Source organism: Penicillium bovifimosum (genome assembly GCF_028826915.1).
Source record: "Penicillium bovifimosum strain IBT 22155 chromosome Unknown utg000004l_segment0_segment0, whole genome shotgun sequence".
NCBI lineage: Eukaryota > Fungi > Ascomycota > Eurotiomycetes > Eurotiales > Aspergillaceae > Penicillium > Penicillium bovifimosum.
The window spans coordinates 1744657-1761623 of record NW_026622713.1 but is presented as its reverse complement, the minus strand read 5'-3'; the positions used below and the strand labels follow the sequence as shown (position 1 = coordinate 1761623).

At 50.9% G+C, this 16967-nt stretch overlaps 6 protein-coding genes across 6 annotated transcripts; 4 read left to right on the top strand and 2 right to left on the bottom strand.

Annotated features, from left to right (window-relative positions):
* Window positions 1–236: 236 nt before the first annotated feature.
* N7515_004965 (something about silencing 10 family protein) lies at window positions 237–2181 on the bottom strand (the record flags this gene model as incomplete). The annotated part of the gene is made up of 2 exons (XM_056665709.1): window positions 237–1942; window positions 2001–2181. The coding sequence occupies 2 exons, from the start codon at window positions 2179–2181 to the stop codon at window positions 237–239; spliced, it is 1887 nt and encodes a 628-aa protein (XP_056522659.1).
* Window positions 2182–2465: 284 nt separating this feature from the next.
* On the top strand, window positions 2466–3718 carry ksrA (3-dehydrosphinganine reductase; the record flags this gene model as incomplete). The annotated part of the gene is made up of 3 exons (XM_056665708.1): window positions 2466–2648; window positions 2701–2832; window positions 2885–3718. 3 exons carry the CDS (start codon window positions 2466–2468, stop codon window positions 3716–3718), a joined length of 1149 nt encoding a protein of 382 aa, XP_056522658.1.
* A 599-nt stretch (window positions 3719–4317) lies between these two features.
* On the top strand, window positions 4318–5389 carry N7515_004963 (sterol desaturase family protein; the record flags this gene model as incomplete). The annotated part of the gene is made up of 2 exons (XM_056665707.1): window positions 4318–4797; window positions 4880–5389. The coding sequence occupies 2 exons, from the start codon at window positions 4318–4320 to the stop codon at window positions 5387–5389; spliced, it is 990 nt and encodes a 329-aa protein (XP_056522657.1).
* A 1103-nt stretch (window positions 5390–6492) lies between these two features.
* N7515_004962 (60S ribosomal protein eL6) lies at window positions 6493–7465 on the bottom strand (the record flags this gene model as incomplete). The annotated part of the gene is made up of 3 exons (XM_056665706.1): window positions 6493–6645; window positions 6713–7048; window positions 7361–7465. 3 exons carry the CDS (start codon window positions 7463–7465, stop codon window positions 6493–6495), a joined length of 594 nt encoding a protein of 197 aa, XP_056522656.1.
* A 412-nt stretch (window positions 7466–7877) lies between these two features.
* On the top strand, window positions 7878–9197 carry N7515_004961 (uncharacterized protein; the record flags this gene model as incomplete). Its single annotated transcript, XM_056665705.1, has 3 exons — window positions 7878–7928; window positions 8035–8591; window positions 8654–9197. 3 exons carry the CDS (start codon window positions 7878–7880, stop codon window positions 9195–9197), a joined length of 1152 nt encoding a protein of 383 aa, XP_056522655.1.
* A 530-nt stretch (window positions 9198–9727) lies between these two features.
* On the top strand, window positions 9728–16186 carry cch1 (calcium channel protein CCH1; the record flags this gene model as incomplete). Its single annotated transcript, XM_056665704.1, has 2 exons — window positions 9728–14354; window positions 14418–16186. The coding sequence occupies 2 exons, from the start codon at window positions 9728–9730 to the stop codon at window positions 16184–16186; spliced, it is 6396 nt and encodes a 2131-aa protein (XP_056522654.1).
* Window positions 16187–16967: the final 781 nt, after the last annotated feature.

Below are 16967 nucleotides of genomic sequence, written 5' to 3'. Positions count from 1 at the left end.
TTTGCGTTTGAACCAAGGATCTAATACATACACAGCGGATTTTCTGGTGCTGCCGGCGCGGTATTGGAACAATGCACAGTGCACGAGAGGTAGAAAGTGAAGCTCGGAATAATTGAAATGATCCTTGAAAGTGGTTGTAAAAAGAACTCAGGGTTATATACACATCGAATGCCTGGAACTGCCCGCAGTGAACGCCATGAAAACATACACCATGAATTTTATAATCAAGCACGCATTCATAGCTTGACACTCTTGACCAGGTTCTTCTTGATACCCGTAAGCTCACCACCGTATCCACCGCGGCCCTCACCACCCTTGTACAGTTGCTTGGTGCTACCAAGCTTCTTCTTCTTCTCCTCGTACTTCTTTCTCTTCTTAACACGGGGGTTACGCGAGTCCTTGCTGCGCTTCGCGTGCAGGCCCTTATTCTTCTGAATCTGATATGTGATAGCACGCTTGCCATCCGCTCCAACCACCTCCTGTTCATGTACCATTCCACCCAGGCGCTCAGCCTCAGCGTGAGCAGCGGCACGAGCCTGCTTGTCGTCCTTGCGTTGTTTGGAGCGGGACGCCACCATGTCATAGTACTCGTCGTCATCGGACCGGTCCTTGGCGCCCTCGCCGCGGCGGAGCTCACTAGCGACACGACGATCCTCATCATCACTGTCACCACCAAGCTGCTGGTCAGGGCGGAGTTCTCTCTGGCCACGCTTCTCGGCCTCGGCGTTGAGACGGGCTTGGCGGTCGCGCAGACGTTCGCGGTACGGGAGATCGGCGTCACCACCGGCATCGCGGCCTGCTGCATTGCGTTTGTTGGCCTTCTGGGCGATTTGGGAGGTGTAGAAGCGGAGGGATCGCTTTTGCTTGGCCTTCTCCTCGGCCTCGTGCGCTGTGAGGGCATCCTCGTCACCAAAGTCGGAGTCATCATCCTTGAGAGGAGCCTTGGTCTTTTGTGTTTTGCGTTTCCGGGCAGGTACAGTGGCCAGGTTCTCAAGATCTGCGAGGCCGTCTTCGGTTTGGCGGAGACGCTCAGCACGAAGTGCCTCAGCCTCTGCCTGTGCTATCTCAGCCTTGCTCAGCTTCTTCTGTTTCGGCTTCTTGGTCTCTTGGGTCTTTTCTTGCTTGTCGGCCTTCGCTGGCAGGGCCTGGGCCTTGGTTTCCTTGACCTTGTGAAGGGGTTCTTCGAGTTCTTCAAGATCCTTGACCATATTCCAAAGCTTCCTGAATTTGACAAGCGATCCCATGACGGGGTGTTGTCGGAGTTCGGCAGGGGTCATCGGAACGTGTTCGCTAGTCGCGTCGGGAGAGGGGGAGGAGAGGAGCATGAAGTACATGCTGATCGTGCCAAGGTAGGCAGACAAGGCACGGAACTTCACCACGGGCACAGGAGATGGCTGCGGTTCCTCGGAATCGTCGTCTGTTGATGAAGCCTTCGAAGCAGCTTGTTGAAGATCCTTGTAGGACTTTTGTAGGTCGACGAAATCCTTCGCCAGGGGTTCAAATTCCGGGTATCTCGACTTCAAGATCCTCAACTTCTCATCGGTGCCCATGTCATCAGTGATCTCCAGCTGTGGGAGCACTTCAGTCACGACCCCAGCATTGGTGTCGTCTTCGGTACCCTTTCCGTATTCCATCCATTCAGACTCATCGAAACCAAAATCGGCCTCATTCATAGCCTGCAATTGCTTCAATTGTAAACGCTTGGCCTCCTGCTCTTCCTCCAATGCATCGACCTCAGTCTCGATCTGGTCTGCATTGTAAAGATCCTTCTTTGATGTGCCCCAGGCGGCAATGCCATCCTCTTCTTCCTCGGATTCTGCGCCCTTCTTGGGAAGACCCATGTCATCATATTCGTCATCTTCTTCTGAATCCTCGAGATCTTCGTCCTCGTCTACGGATTCATACCCAAGGATCTCTTCGTCGGAAGGCTGGATTAATTCCTCTGTGAACACTAGTCAGCTCCCTTGAACATCAGACTAGACAATAGTAAAGTGACATACCATCTTCGGCGACTCTGCGCCGTCTCTTTGTCTCTGGGCCTTCCTCGAGTAAAATCTCGTCACGGCCGGTCTGGAACTCATCGTCCGAGTCGTCAAACCGCTCTTCGATGTCGAACTTGGAGGGCTCAGGAGCAGATTTCTGTTGCGCTGGGCGACCGGCTTTTCTTTTTTTGCTGCCCATTGTTGCGAGTTGTGAATTAGCGACAGTGAGATAACTCAGTCTGTCCGATGATAAACTTGTGATAAAATTATTTTTTGGGTCTTCACCGCCTTGGCTGCGCTAGCATGGAGTGGGGCTTTTGTTCGGTTTGCATGTGTGGAAATGGGGATACCGGTAATATAACCTTGTCGCTCCTTTGACAGTGAAAGATAACAAGAGTTTCGGTATTTCGGTAACACTGATTATTCCTCGTGTGTTTTCCACTCCCAGCACCGCGCAACAGACGCAGCTGCCATTCGTCTACAATGGATCCTCGCGATCTACTTGCCCGTTTCCATATGCCTCAACTATCCTCATTCCAGGCCTTAGATAATTATTCAACTCCTGTCCTAGGGGCTTCCGCACTCTTTTGCACTATCATCGCCTACACTATCGCGAAAATGTTTGGTTATGGATCCAGAAAGAACGAGTTCGAGGTGGACGGAAAGGCATGTACAGAACCGCGCTTTTGAATTGATATGTGCTGACTAGGTCTCTTAGACTGTGGTGATTACAGGCGGCTCTGATGGCATGGGCAAAGCTGTTGCGCTCCAACTGTCCGCAAAAGGCGCAAATGTAGTTGTGGTTGCGCGCACCGTCTCCAAGCTCCAAAATGCCGTTGAAGAGATGAAGGTCAGAGAGCCCTCCATGACTAGCTGGCCAATTTTGCTTACCTATTATTCAGGCTAGCGCAGTGAATTCATCCAAGCAGAAGTTCCACTATATCAGTGCCGATCTCACAGACCCTGCTGAGTGCGAGCGAGTCATCGCAGAAGTTACCTTGTGGAACTCTGGAGCTCCCCCCGACGTTGTATGGTGTTGTGCGGGCTTCTCCCGTCCGGGTTTCTTCGTCGACGTGCCCATCAAAGAGCACCGGCAGCAAATGGACACGTTATATTGGACTGCAGCCAACACAGCTCATGCCACTCTGCGCAGCTGGCTCACACCGGTTTCTCCGAATGAACAGGTGAAAACACCCCGGAGACATCTTATTTTCACCTGCTCTACCCTCGCTTTCGTTCCCATCGCTGGCTATTCACCATACTCGCCTGCCAAGGCAGCCATCCGCTCTCTGTCCGATACTCTGAGCCAGGAAATTGAAATGTATAACGGAGCCTATAGTCAGCGGCACAGCACCAACGCCCCAGCGGCGGATGTCAAGATTCACACGATTTTCCCCATGGGAATTCTCAGCCCTGGCTTCGACAATGAGCAGAAGATCAAGCCTGAATTGACCAAGCAACTCGAAGAAGCCGACAAGCCCCAGACACCTTCGGACGTCGCAAAAATCTCTATTAGCGCCCTCGAGCGTGGGGAATACCTTATCACTACCATGTTCATTGGACACATCTTGAAAGGCACCGCTCTTGGCCCCAGCCCGAGAAACAGTATTATCGGTGACACCCTGCTCAGTTGGCTCAGTAACCTGGTGTTCCTGCAGGTCATCCCAGACCTTCGCGGCAAGGCATTCAAATGGGGAAAGAAGAATGGTCTTCCAACTCCTAATCCTGCTTCGTAAGGATCGAGCATATCCTTACTTCCTTGATATGGTCTGTTGATTGTTTCATGTATTATACCCTCAGCGCGGTCTCTGGGCGCCTCTTTCACATGCCCTTCGCCAACACCTTAAGCATTGTCCTGTTTGAAATGACCGTCGGTCGCATATAGAATATTGTACAAAGCAATGGTTATGGCTCTTGAATCTTCTTTCAGTGTCTTTTTTTAGCGTTGAATTCCTTTACTTCAGCCCGTTTGCAAACTTGGTCGTACTCCGCAATGTCGCGTGGGGAGTGGCCGGACGGGGACGCGGTGACGTAGTAGATGTAGATAACCCGCTTATCTTTGTTCTATCCTGCCACCCCCATTTCTGCCTCGAACTTCTTTGTCCCCAAATGCGCTGTCTAGACCGAATCCTCTACGGACGTTTGTCTTAATGATACATGGTCTTTGATCAAAGGGTACTATTTTGGGCACAAGGGGGAATTGCTGGTGAACCAGCAGACACAAAACCCTCGCTCCTCGCCGCAAGACTCGTCGATAGCGATAGCGCATACGATTAATTTCAGCATCGAACATTCCCACACTTCCAATACCGACTGACCACAGCTTCAAGTCAAAATGGAGGCCCTCTTCTCGCTGCCAATACTCTCGGTCTTCCTCATTCCAGTGCTGTCATCCTACAGTACCAGCCTCAACCTCCTCTTCTTCTACATGACATGGACCACGCTGGTCATGTCGCATTCCAGACTCCGCGTGGAAATATTCAGCACAATTGCCATACGCTTGCTTTTCTATGCAGTGCCATCCATTGTCTTCTTCCTCTTCGATATTATGGCCCCGTCGGCTGCGGTTATGGTCAAGGCGCAAGGTTCGGCCGGTTTGCCAGGTGGGAGAAGACAACGTAGGATCCGCGCGAAAGAACTCAAGGTTGCCGGGTGGGCGCTGTTCAACCTATGCCTGGGTATCGCTGCACAGGGTTTGCTCGAGACAGGACTTGTCTCGGTTTTGGGCAAGCGCAGTGTGCTGAAGGTATCGCTGCAGCTGCCTATGCCATTTGAGGTCTGCAAGGGGTTGACACAAGCGTTGCTGGGACGAGAGGTAAGTTCATATAAGTCTCACAGTTTGAATTTTCAGATGCGCTTGTACAGTTCACATTGCTAACATTTGACTTTCTTAACAGGTCCTCGCCTACGTGATTCACCGCTATGCTCTCCACTCGAAGAGGAATCCCCTCGCCACATGGCACAAAAATTGGTATCATTCGCTGGCGGCGCCATATCCGCTGTCCGCGCATTACGACCACCCTCTTGTCTATCTAGTCTTGAAGTTCATCCCAACCTATGCGCCCGCTATAATCTTCCGCTTCCACATGCTTACCTATCTCTTGTACCTTCTGCTCATCTCTATTGAGGAGACTTTCGCATACTCTGGATATACCGTTATGCCGACGAATTTCTTCCTAGGAGGGATTGCCCGTCGCGTGGATATGCATTCGCTGATGCGTCCGCGGGGTAACTTTGGCCCATGGGGCATTATGGATTGGTTGTTTGGTACCACTGTTGGAGACCAGAGTGTCGAGGACGAGAGGAATGATGACGCTGATCGCCTGGTACGGCAGGCATATGATAAGGCGAGGCCTACTAAGATCGCCGGCCAGGGTAACCCGAACAAAGCACCTAGGCGACGATGATACGGCCTTGAAGAGTACATGAAATATTTGTTTATTGGTATTTGTGTTGTTATCAGGCTGGATTCGGTGTTTTCTTTTTGGTGTCTCACATACCTAGAGCGTGTGCACATGGGTTGGCTGTTGATTATATATCGTCGACATACTGCAACATTTGTTTGGGAAATTTGGAGGTGACATGCCCGCCTGGATCTTTCGAATATTTTCTGCAATGTGATACTATTCTAGTACGTCAACGTCTGATCCATTACATGTAGCAATGGTCACCCGCATTTATAGGCAGTACCTAGGTATGAGTGCCTACCTAATGCATCATGTGTTGGCCCCGCATTCTCGTAGGCGTAGATTTAGACGGGATCGATCGGCAGGAGTCCACGGGTGGTGGCTGCCACTAAACTCCTTCTAGACGAGATATCAGATTCAGTCGCACAACCGGCCTCATGGATAGCAGTTCGCATTTTTGATATATTGAGGACTGCCAAAGATATCCAGATAGGTAACCTACCAACCTTCAACTTTGGATCGAACACACCTTTTATATACTGCACTGGTAGTCGCGGTGTCTACTGTGTACGGAGTACATCCCCAGATCTTTTACTCCCGTTCCACACAGCGGAAATACCCATTACTTACCTTAGGCAATAGACACGTTCCAGTACATAACCTTATTTAGTGTCTTAGATATCGCATACGAGGAGAGATTATGTGATTGCCCAAATTTTCGATTGCCGCTTGAACCTGGAAATGGGTAGGTCATACTGAACATAAAAGAGAATCCAGCCCGCCTGCTGGAACGAGGTGATTTTGAATCTTTTTTTTGCTTGAAGTCTTTCTTCATAACGCGGCTTCATGCAAAATCAGCCACGCGCAAAAAGGGAACGGGTTTCTTGAAAACATGAGAACGACAACCGGATGCCCGAATTAACCGTAGATCCTAGAAAGAAAAGAAAAAACGTGTTTTGACGGATCCCGTAGGAATTACATGACATGGTTCATGAAACCGGCCCCCCGAAAGTCGCGAAAGGATGCCGATCTGCAATCGAGCCGCCCCTCGTTGGAAAAATGGTCCTCCCCAACTATCTACCGAACCCGCGGCTACCACACATTTACCACTTCATCTCGTGGGGCTTGTCGCCGTTGCGGAGGCTGAAGGTGGTAGCGAGGTAGCTGCCGAGGAAGTCCTCCTTCTTGATGGAGGCAAGGATAGTCTGGTCGATGGCCTTCTGGTCGCTGGCGCGAGCGCTGGCAACAACCTTCTTCTGTAAGACGAACATGTAATTAGCATCTGAATCACGGTAATCGAGGAATCCCATATCCCAAACGTACCTCGGCCTTCTCGCCCTGCTTGAAGAAAGCCTCCTCGGTCTTCTTCTCAGCCTTCTTGTCCTTGGTGAAGTATCCGGGAGCGGAGACCTTCTCAATGGTCTTGGCGTCGAGACCGCTGATGTCGACCTTCTTGGAGGTGGCGATCACGTAGCGGGCGTTAACGCGACGGAGGGGAACACCGTTGATCTTGAAGGGACCGGTGACAAGGAGGACACCCTGGTCGAGGGACTTGAGGAGGATGACACGCTTGCCACGGAAACGGCCAGCGAGGAGGATCAGGATGGTGCCGGGAACGAGGGTCTCGCGGACCTTGGCGGGACGCAGAGTCTTGCGAACCTGTTATCACACAAATCAGTTAGTCTCTGATGTCACACGGAATCCCGGCAATGCCCTTAAAATTCCAAAGAGTATTCCGTTGCGATGGCGCAGTCTTCCCGGATGATATGCGATTCAAACAATTTCACGAAATTTGATAGATTCGTGTGTCGCCGATTGACACCGGTGTCGGGCTGGACTTCGCCTCCGTAATTCACGCGAGGTTCTTTCACAGAATACCGATGCCATCGTCGCAATCATCCGGGCAGACGTGTGCCAGTCGTATATCCTCCTCTTTTGTATGGCGTCCTATTGTTCATAGGGTGTACTGACTTTCTTGGGCTGCGACTGATCATCCACGGGGTACCACTTCTGGGCCTTGTCGGCGGGCACGACCCTCTGGCTCTTCCCGAACTGCTTCGTCTGGCCGTCCGACATGATGGCTGTTGGCGAAGGATGAATGGTTGTCGGGTTGGTTGTTGGAGATTTGGGTGAGGACTTGGACTGCTAGCGGAGTCGGCTCCAGTGCGGGAATTCCTCAGAGGGTTGTGCGGACCAAGCCCTATCACGTGTTTAACCGACAGCCCTAGCCCAATTTTGGAAAGCGGTGACTCAGCGAGTTGATGCCAGATCAGTCAGGCAAGAAGTGTACGGCGGGCCTCAAAAACCACTTATGCAGGACCACTGCTCGACACAAACAACTGACGTATCCCGCTCAAAGCTTCTCTCTCTCTCTACAAGACCTATCCCAAAGATCTCCAACCACTCTTTCTATCTTCCGGAGTGTGTTGAGTTTTGTCCCTATAACCCCCTTCATCACCGGAATACTATCTACAGACACAATCTCAGCATGTCGATAGCTCCGCTCATCACCTTCAAAGCAGGTATCTGCGACTTGGATGTAAGTGAATTAGCTATCCACCCTGGCCTAGGATATATTTAAGAGCCAACCAAATTACCGAATTTGTTATGTATGCTCATTGAACGCCACTAATCTATTGATCTAGACCTCCACCTCTCCTCCCGCCGTGAAGCCGAAACCCACTCCGGGTTACCTCTACCTCTACTCCGAAGATGATCTTATTCACTTCTGCTGGCGCTCACGCAACGCTTCACTCGATGAGCCCGAGCTCGACCTGGTGATGATTCCTTCAGATGGCAGCTTTACCCCTTACAAACCATCCGGCGGGAACGCCACGAATGGCCGGATCTTCGTCTTGAAGTTCTCATCCAGTTCCCAGAGATACCTGTTCTGGATGCAATCGCGATCCCAGCACGAGAATGGTGACCCAAGCTGGTTCAGCCCTCGCGACTTGAAGCTTGGAGAGATCGTCGATGTCTTCCTGCAGGGCGAGGAGGTTGATGTGGAGCATGAGATCGCCAATCTTCCCAGCCGACCCTCCGGCGGTGACGATGACGAGACTATGGAAGACGTGGAAGGCACTGAACACGATCCTAACCGTTATAGCACAGGCAGCGGCGGTGCTGGCCCCGGAGCGACGGGCGGCGACGTTCGTGAGGAGGGACAGGAATCGCGAGAGGGTGGTGCCGACGGTGGACGAGCGTAGGTACATATCTCTGAAAGCCTTGGTCTGGGCCACCGAAGCTAATACATTTTCCATCCAGGGCAACTACCGGAGATAGTTCAGCGTCGGTTGTCCAGGACTTTTTGAAGTCTTTAGGCAGCGGCCAAAGCCAGTCCCAAGATCCCGAACGACCATCTACGACACTCCAAGACCTACTTCCACCCTCGACCACGCTGCAATTTATCGATTCTGTTGATACCACTACTGCCGATCATCTACTGAGCTTCCTGCCGCCCGCGCTGCTTTTGCTGGCCCAAGGCAATGCCGAGGAGGCTTCGGAAGCTGACACGGATCCCGAACTCGCCCAGGCCGCTCTCCTGTCCCTCGACCTCTCTCAGAAGAAAGATATTCTCCGAAAAGTGCTTCGTTCTCCTCAGTTCATGCAAAGCTTGGCTAGTCTCACTGTTGCCCTCCGTGACGGCGGGCTTCCGAGTATTAGTGAGGCTTTGCAGATCCCCGTGGCTAATGGAGGATTTATGCGGAGAGGTGGAGTACCCCTTGGTGGTGGCGATGCGGTAGATGCGTTCCTGGATGGCGTTCGGCGACACGTTAAAGAAGAGGATTCCGAGATGGACACCGATTGAACTGATTGAATCATAATGAATTTATTCTGAGGGCTTCTTCTCCATGAGACTGATTTCCAGTTGTAGAGCTATTTTTGGAAAAAAAGGACCCCACCAGCTCTGGAGGCACCACCATTTTTCGGGGGCTTCGTCAGTGCCTGGACTCGGGCTGGGCTGTAATCTTAGCTACATAAGCCAAAAGAAAGGGAAGAAATATATGGTATAACATAAATTATAGGGCAAATGATAGGGCAGAAAGATAAAGTATTCGTTGCATAACTTTGTGGAATGCCAGCCACCATAAGGCGCAATGAGACACATGCCGGGGTTGTCCCTTTTTAGTGCAATTGCGATCGGGACGTCTTAGCTCGAACCTCTCAGCGCCCCAGGAGGCGTGTCACTATCCTTAATTTACTTAATTTTCACACTCTTTTCTTCGCATATATCATTCGTCCCACTTCGCCCTCAATACACGTGTCGCGACCGTGTTCGATTGCCCCCCGTCCAGCCTGCGATGTCCGCGATTCGATAGTATCTGACATTGCCCGACGATGGCGCCAGATAGCCACAGCCCTGAAAATGACGAAAACGCTCCGCCAAACGAGATCCCTCTCCAAGATCTCTCAAAACAAGGAGATGCCCTCCACCAGCGCGGCAGAAGTCGCGCGGGGAGTCTTTTCTCACGACCGTCATTAATCGGGAGGGGTTCGCGGAGAAATTATGAAAGTATCGCGAAAGAGTCCCCGATTGATTCGGATGGGCCGAGCAGGAATCCGTTCCAACAGTCACAAACGCGTTATACAGAGCCGGACTCGCCGATCGACCTGGGGGGCTTTGCGCAAGCAATGTCATCTGTTGGCCTCAGCTTCGATGGGCCACAATCGAGGACATCGCGTTCAGGTCCGTCAGCAAGCCACGACTTCAACGATTCTGCTTCCGATCTCGACAACGTACCGCTAGGCCCTTACGATTCCCACGATGCGCACGGCTTCAACCCCTCAGGGGACAACGATGATAGGGTACGGTTGACCGATCCTCGATATCTGCAACCTATGAGCGGTGCCGACGGCGCAGAAGAGCGACAGAGTATTGACACTGGTGGTCACTCTGTGAATTTTGGCGGTTCGATGCTGGGTGATGATCTTCCTCACCTGGAGGATGGAATGGGAAGTCGTCGTGGCAGCAGTGCGCGGGATCGATCGCGTTCTTTGTCTCCCTCGGGCTCCGGCGGGGCTTTGCAGCGCGCCAGCTCGATGGTAAAATCCATGTCACAGCGAGTGGTCAACTTGAGCAACGAACCGGAAGTCGTGCAACAGTCAATTGAGAGGGAGGAACTCAACAAAAATGCACGATTGGATGGGCCCCCGGTCTTACCTGCCATGGAAGACTATGCAGGTCTTAACGACCCACAGGCCCAAGCAGCTCGGGAGAAACGCTCCTCAAGCCGGTTATGGAGGGAGCTCAACAACCCTTTCAGAGGCAGGTCACTTGGGATCTTGGGACCTGATCACCCTCTCCGACTCTGGCTGTGTGATATCTTGGTCCACTCTTTCACAGAGCCGTTCATTTTAATCGTTATTATCATCCAAACCATCTTGTTGACTGTTGAAGACGCACTTCCCAACCACCCAAGATTAGTGGCATGGGGTACCAGCAAGCTTGATTGGGTCTTCCTTGCCATTTTTGTCATCTATACATTCGAGATAGGCTCCAAGATTTTGGTGTCTGGACTTATTTTCAACCCTGTCGAGTACAGCACACTCAACCGCAACCTCGGCATCAGGAAAGCAATCGCAGAGAAGGGCAGGAACCTGATCACACCGCATCGGCAGACGACAGTCAAGAAAGAATCAATGCTCCAGGCCGAGCCTCAGGATTCAATCATCCGGACGTTTACCGGGATGAATGGGTTGAGCCCCGAAGTCTTTGATGATCCTTTGCACAAGCGCCGCGTGAGGCTTGCCCACCGCGCATTTCTTCGACACTCTTTCAACCGGCTTGATTTTGTGGCCGTGGTCGCCTTTTGGATTTCTACTTTCCTCTCAATATCGGGCGTTGAAAGTGATCGCCAACTGTACATTTTTCGCATGTTAAGCTGTCTGCGTATTTTGCGTCTCCTTGCATTAACCAACGGCACCTCGGTGATTCTTCGAAGTCTTAAACGAGCGGCACCTCTGCTCGTTCATGTTGCATTTCTCATCGGTTTCTTCTGGCTTCTCTTCGCCATCATTGGCATACAGAGTTTCAAATCCAGTCTCAAGAGAAGTTGTGTCTGGATTGATCCCGCAGGTGTGAGCAATTACACCTTGAATAATGCATGGGAGAACGTGCAATTCTGCGGCGGATATCTCGACAGTGTGACTGGAGAAAAAAGGTCTTGGTTGGACTCACATGGTGAGAATACATCATACAATCCCAAGGGGTATATTTGTCCTCAAGGCTCTGTATGCATGGAAGGCAACAACCCTTACAATGGAACTATGAGTTTTGACAACATCCTGCACTCTTTGGAGTTGGTCTTCGTGATCATGAGCTCCAATACATTTTCAGACCTGCTTTACTATACTACCGACAGTGACTACCTCGCAGCGGCTTTGTTCTTCGCCTGTGGATTCGTCATTTTGAGTCTGTGGTTGGTGAACTTGTTGGTTGCAGTGATCACACACTCATTTCAAGTCATTCGAGAAGAGAGCAAACGCAGTGCTTTTGCCGTTCAGAAGCTTGATGCTGTTGAAGAAGACGACACGGAAGTGCACAAAGTCAGTCCTCTCAAGCGAATCTATGACCAAACCGAATGGGGCTGGGTATGTCTCATTACCTTTGACCTCGTTGTGCAAGCGCTCAGGAGCTCGTCTATGTCTGCGAACCGAGCCCGCTTCATTGATACTACGGAAACTGTGGTCACCCTAATCCTCTTGGTCGAGATTATCTTGCGATTTGCGTCGGATTGGCGTATGTTTTTCCGAAGGCGCCGCAATTTGACAGACCTTGCCCTTGCAATCATCACCTGCATTATCCAACTGCCACCAATCAGGAATTCGGGTCGCCCATATACAGTCCTCACTCTGTTCCAGATCCTTCGGGTGTACCGAGTGGTCCTGGCTTTTTCTGTGACAAGAAAGCTGATTGTGGTGGTGTTCCGCAATACTGTTGGTTTGCTCAACTTGATCTTCTTCCTCTTCTTGATGACCTTCTTATCTGCCATCTTCGCAACACAGCTCTTCCGAAGCCAAATCCCAGATGAAGATCCAAGCGGCGCGAGGATCATGATTACATTTTCGAACATCTACAACTCATTCCTGGGAATGTACCAAATTCTTTCGAGTGAGAATTGGACCACGATACTTTACAACACAACGGCGTATACAGCGCACTTCAAGACATCTTGGATTTCGGCAGCATTCATCATCCTTTGGTTCATTGTGGCCAATTTTATTATCCTGAACATGTTCATTGCTGTGATCCAGGAAAGCTTCGATGTTTCAGAAGATGAGAAACGAATGCATCAGGTTAGGGCATTTCTGGAGCAAAAACAAGTCCATGGTGTGCCACAAGGCAACCTAGCACTTTCGAAGATCTTCCGTTTGGGTCGAGACTCAGCCCGGTATAAAGATCCACTCGATCATGGCCCTGCAGCGTTAGAGATGTTGCTGAAAGATGCGGTGGTTCAGGAGTTCCTCGATGAAGAGGAAGGTAAGCAAGCAGAGCGAGACGCAGAACGTGATAGACCGAAGGGACCACGCAGAGTGAGCACATTGCTGGATACCACATCTCAAGTAGCCCAACCGGGCTGGATCTCCCTTCTATGGACGAAGGCCACCAGTCTTGTCATGCGGAGGGAACCAAATCCTTTCTACTCGAAGCTGAAATTCTCGCGTGCTTACGAGGAGTTGGATCCAAGGACCATGGCAAGAGAAGTTGTTACTGCTGCCGAACAAAGGAAGCGAGACCAGCGCGACTACCTTGTAAAACATCCCAACTATAACAAGTCGCTGTTTCTCTTCCCTCCAGACCACTTCATTCGGAGAATCTGCCAACGAACCGTCGGCCCAGGCCGCGGTCATCAGCGTGTTGAGGGTGTGGATCCATACAAGCCGGTGTGGTATGCATTCTCTGCTTTCATTTATGCAGCCATTGTCGCCATGGTGCTTCTCGCTTGCATTACAACGCCACTATACCAGCGTGAGTACTTCCGTACTGATCGTAATTGGTTTGTGTACACCGATTTGGGCTTCGCTGTTGTGTTTACCATCGAAGCCACAATCAAAGTGATTGCCGATGGCTTCTTCTGGACCCCAAACGCATTCTTCCGGAGTTCATGGGGATTCATCGATGGTATTGTGTTGGTCACGCTGTGGGTCAGTGTCGGCGGCTCCCTCCAAGAGGACTGGAGTGTTTCAAGGGCTATTGGCGCCTTCAAAGCACTGAGGGCACTGCGACTTTTGAACGTCAGTGACAGCGCCAAGGACACTTTCCATTCTGTCATCATTCTTGGAGGATGGAAGGTTATCGCTGCTGCAGCAGTTTCCATGAGTTTCCTCATCCCATTCGCGATTTACGGAGTCAATCTGTTCAATGGCCAGATGGTCAGTTGCAATGACGGTGATTTTGCAGGAGACTTGATGAACTGCGTCGGTGAATATTCGAGCAAGCCGTATAATTGGGATGTTCTTGCCCCAAGGGTGGCTGCGAACTCCTACTATGACTTCGATAATTTCGGCAACTCGCTTTTCATTCTGTTCCAAATTGTCTCTCAAGAAGGATGGACCGACGTACAAGAAAGTGCAATGGGCATCAAAGGGAAGAACATTCAGCCTCAGGATATGGTGGCGCCGGAGAACGGGTTATTCTTCGTCGTGTTCAACTTGCTTGGAGCTGTGTTTGTCTTGACACTGTTTGTGTCTGTGTTTATGCGCAACTACACAGAACAGACTGGTGTTGCTTTCTTGACAGCCGAGCAACGTTCCTGGTTGGAACTGCGAAAACTTCTCCGACAGATCTCGCCCTCGAAACGGTCATTTGATGACAAGAGCAAGAAGCTGAGGCTGTGGTGCTATCGGGTTTCAGTTAAAAAGCATGGCCGGTGGGCGTGGTTTGTGACGTTCATTCTTGTCGTCCATCTGCTACTACTGGTGCTGGAATACTATCCCGAGCCCGCATGGTGGGAGATGGCTCGAGGTAAGTCCTTTTCCCTTGATATCAATGGTTGGTGGCTTGGTGCGCATGACTGACCGGACACAGGTTTAATCTTCTTCGCGTTCATGTTCGTTTATGTAGCGAACGTCCTAATTCGGCTGATCGGCCTTGGGTGGCATCGATTCAGCCGAAGCTCATGGGATCTGTTCTCTCTCATCGCTGTCCCCGGCGCTTTCATCACCTCGGTTCTTGACATTTCTTCCCACCAAAACCATGTTGTGTTGGAGCTCAACAAGCTCTTCCTCGTATCTGTTGCTTTGCTGCTTATTCCACGGAACAATCAGCTTGACCAACTCTTCAAGACCGCCGCCGCCAGTCTGTCAGTCATTGGAAATCTTCTAGCCACCTGGTTTGTGTTATTCTTGGTTTTTGGCATCGCGATGAACCAGGCGTTTGGCCTCACCAAGTTTGGTGGGAATGAGGACCACAACCAGAATTTCCGCGATGTGCCCAAATCATTGATTCTGCTGTTCCGAGCCAGTTGCGGAGAGGGATGGAATGAATTTATGGAGGACTTCGCCACTATGGCTCCTCCTCTATGCACATACAACTCCAATTTCCTCGACGACGACTGTGGAAGTGCGCCGTGGGCTCGGACCCTCTTCATTGCATGGAACCTGATCAGCATGTACATCTTTGTCTCGCTGTTTGTTTCATTGATTTTTGAAAGTTTCTCCTATGTCTACCAGCGAAGCAGCGGGCTGTACGCGATCAGTCGCGAAGAAATTCGTCGGTTCAAGCAAGCGTGGGCCACGTACGATCCAGATGGGACAGGGTTTATCTCCAAAGAGCAGTTCCCCCGACTACTCGGTGAGCTTTCCGGTGTCTTTGCAATGCGAATCTACGAGGGCGAGTTCACGGTTGGACGCATTTTGGAAAAGTGCCGCGTTGAGCCTCAAAGGAACTCTGTCAACTCCTTGGCAAGGAACTCAATGCTCTCGCTAAATGAGCCATGGTTACCACCGCGGCGGCCGAATTCGCATGTTGTCGCTGGAGTGGACATCACCGAGCTTTCTCGGATTCTCTCGACCATCCCAGTTCGAACTATTCAAGAACGACGCTCACGGTTGAACACCTTCTACGAAGAAGTCCTTGTGTCCGCAGACCCCAGCCGGGGCATCTCTTTCCACCAGTGTCTGATGATCCTCGCACATCACAATGTAATTAGCGACAGCAAGAGTCTGCGTCTCGAAGAATTCCTCCGTCGTCGAGCGCGGCTGCAGCGGGTGGAAGAGGCTGTACGTCGAAACACTGTCGTCGGTTTCTTCGATACCCTGTACTGGTCCCGTCAATTCCGTCAGCAGATTGAGCGCAAGAAGAACGGCCGGATGAGTGTGATCCCGACATTCACGGTGCCAGAGATCTTCGTCGACGACGGCGACGACTTTGATGACCATGACGAACCAGGTTCCGGTGCGATGACACCCGCGACACAGCCAGAACTCCACAGCGACTTGCCCCCTATGCTATCACCGGTTTCGCACCACCGACGCGCCGAGTCTAGTCCAACTGGTCGTCGCGGCACCTTGCCTCGCATCAATACCAATCTCAGCGGAGCAGCGTCTGGATCCAGCACACCCACGAGGGAGTGGTCAAGTATTAGTCCCTCGATTACGCCACGACACATGTATGGAGAGCGCAGTTCGTTTGACATTGGTGAAGGGCAAGCATCACCTTTGGCCAGCGATACTTCGCGCCAGAATAATGCTATGAATGTACAGGAGGTCATGCATTCGCTGAATGACTCCGCCTGGGGCGAGAGTATCCGGCGCAGCTTTACTCAACGACGGTCGGGCGATCGCACTTCCGAATAAATGTCATTGAGGGCATGATGATCTATGTGAATGTTGATGTTATCACGAAGCGAGTGGATGTGGGGTGGTTTGGTTTTCACTCAAACATTCTTTTTTTCTTTCTTTCTACATTTTCTTCTTTTGCATCTCCTTGGAGGAGATTGGGGATTATAATCCTGCTTCCTGGCCTATTTGGTTAGGGTTACTTGCTTGCTTCGTTGTGCTGTATACTACCTTTGGCGTGGGAGCAATTTGCATAGCAGCGGCGTGGGATACCATTACAGAGACTGTTCTTTTTTTTTTTTTCCATAGCCTTGGATACACCATTAACAATTTATTGGCAATTGAAGAAGAAGCTCCTTTCTAAATACTTTTAACTATAGAAGATTGCATGGCTGAGTCAAGTGGGTCCGACTAGTTACTATTGACGCCGAAAGAGGAAATTGGCAGGAACAGCCTCAAGAACAGGACGTCATTTGGCGATACCAAAGATCTCTAAGCTTCTGATATGGCTATTATTTGCATAAGCCAATAATTACCCAAAGGCAGTAAACATAACAGCCGCCCAAAATACCAAAACCGACAAGAAAGGCATTGTTCTACCCGTTTGCAGGGACAATTACATTCATCCGCATGCGTAAATCCATGTCTCAACTCTCCCTGCAGAACCGTCCTTGCAGTCAATCCCGCTCATTATTAGACCCTAAGAATCCCCAGTTCTAGGAATCCTACAAATAACCACTTCAATCCTCCTCTCTATCTTTACTCTCGATCCAAATCCTCGATCTACCTATGACCTAGA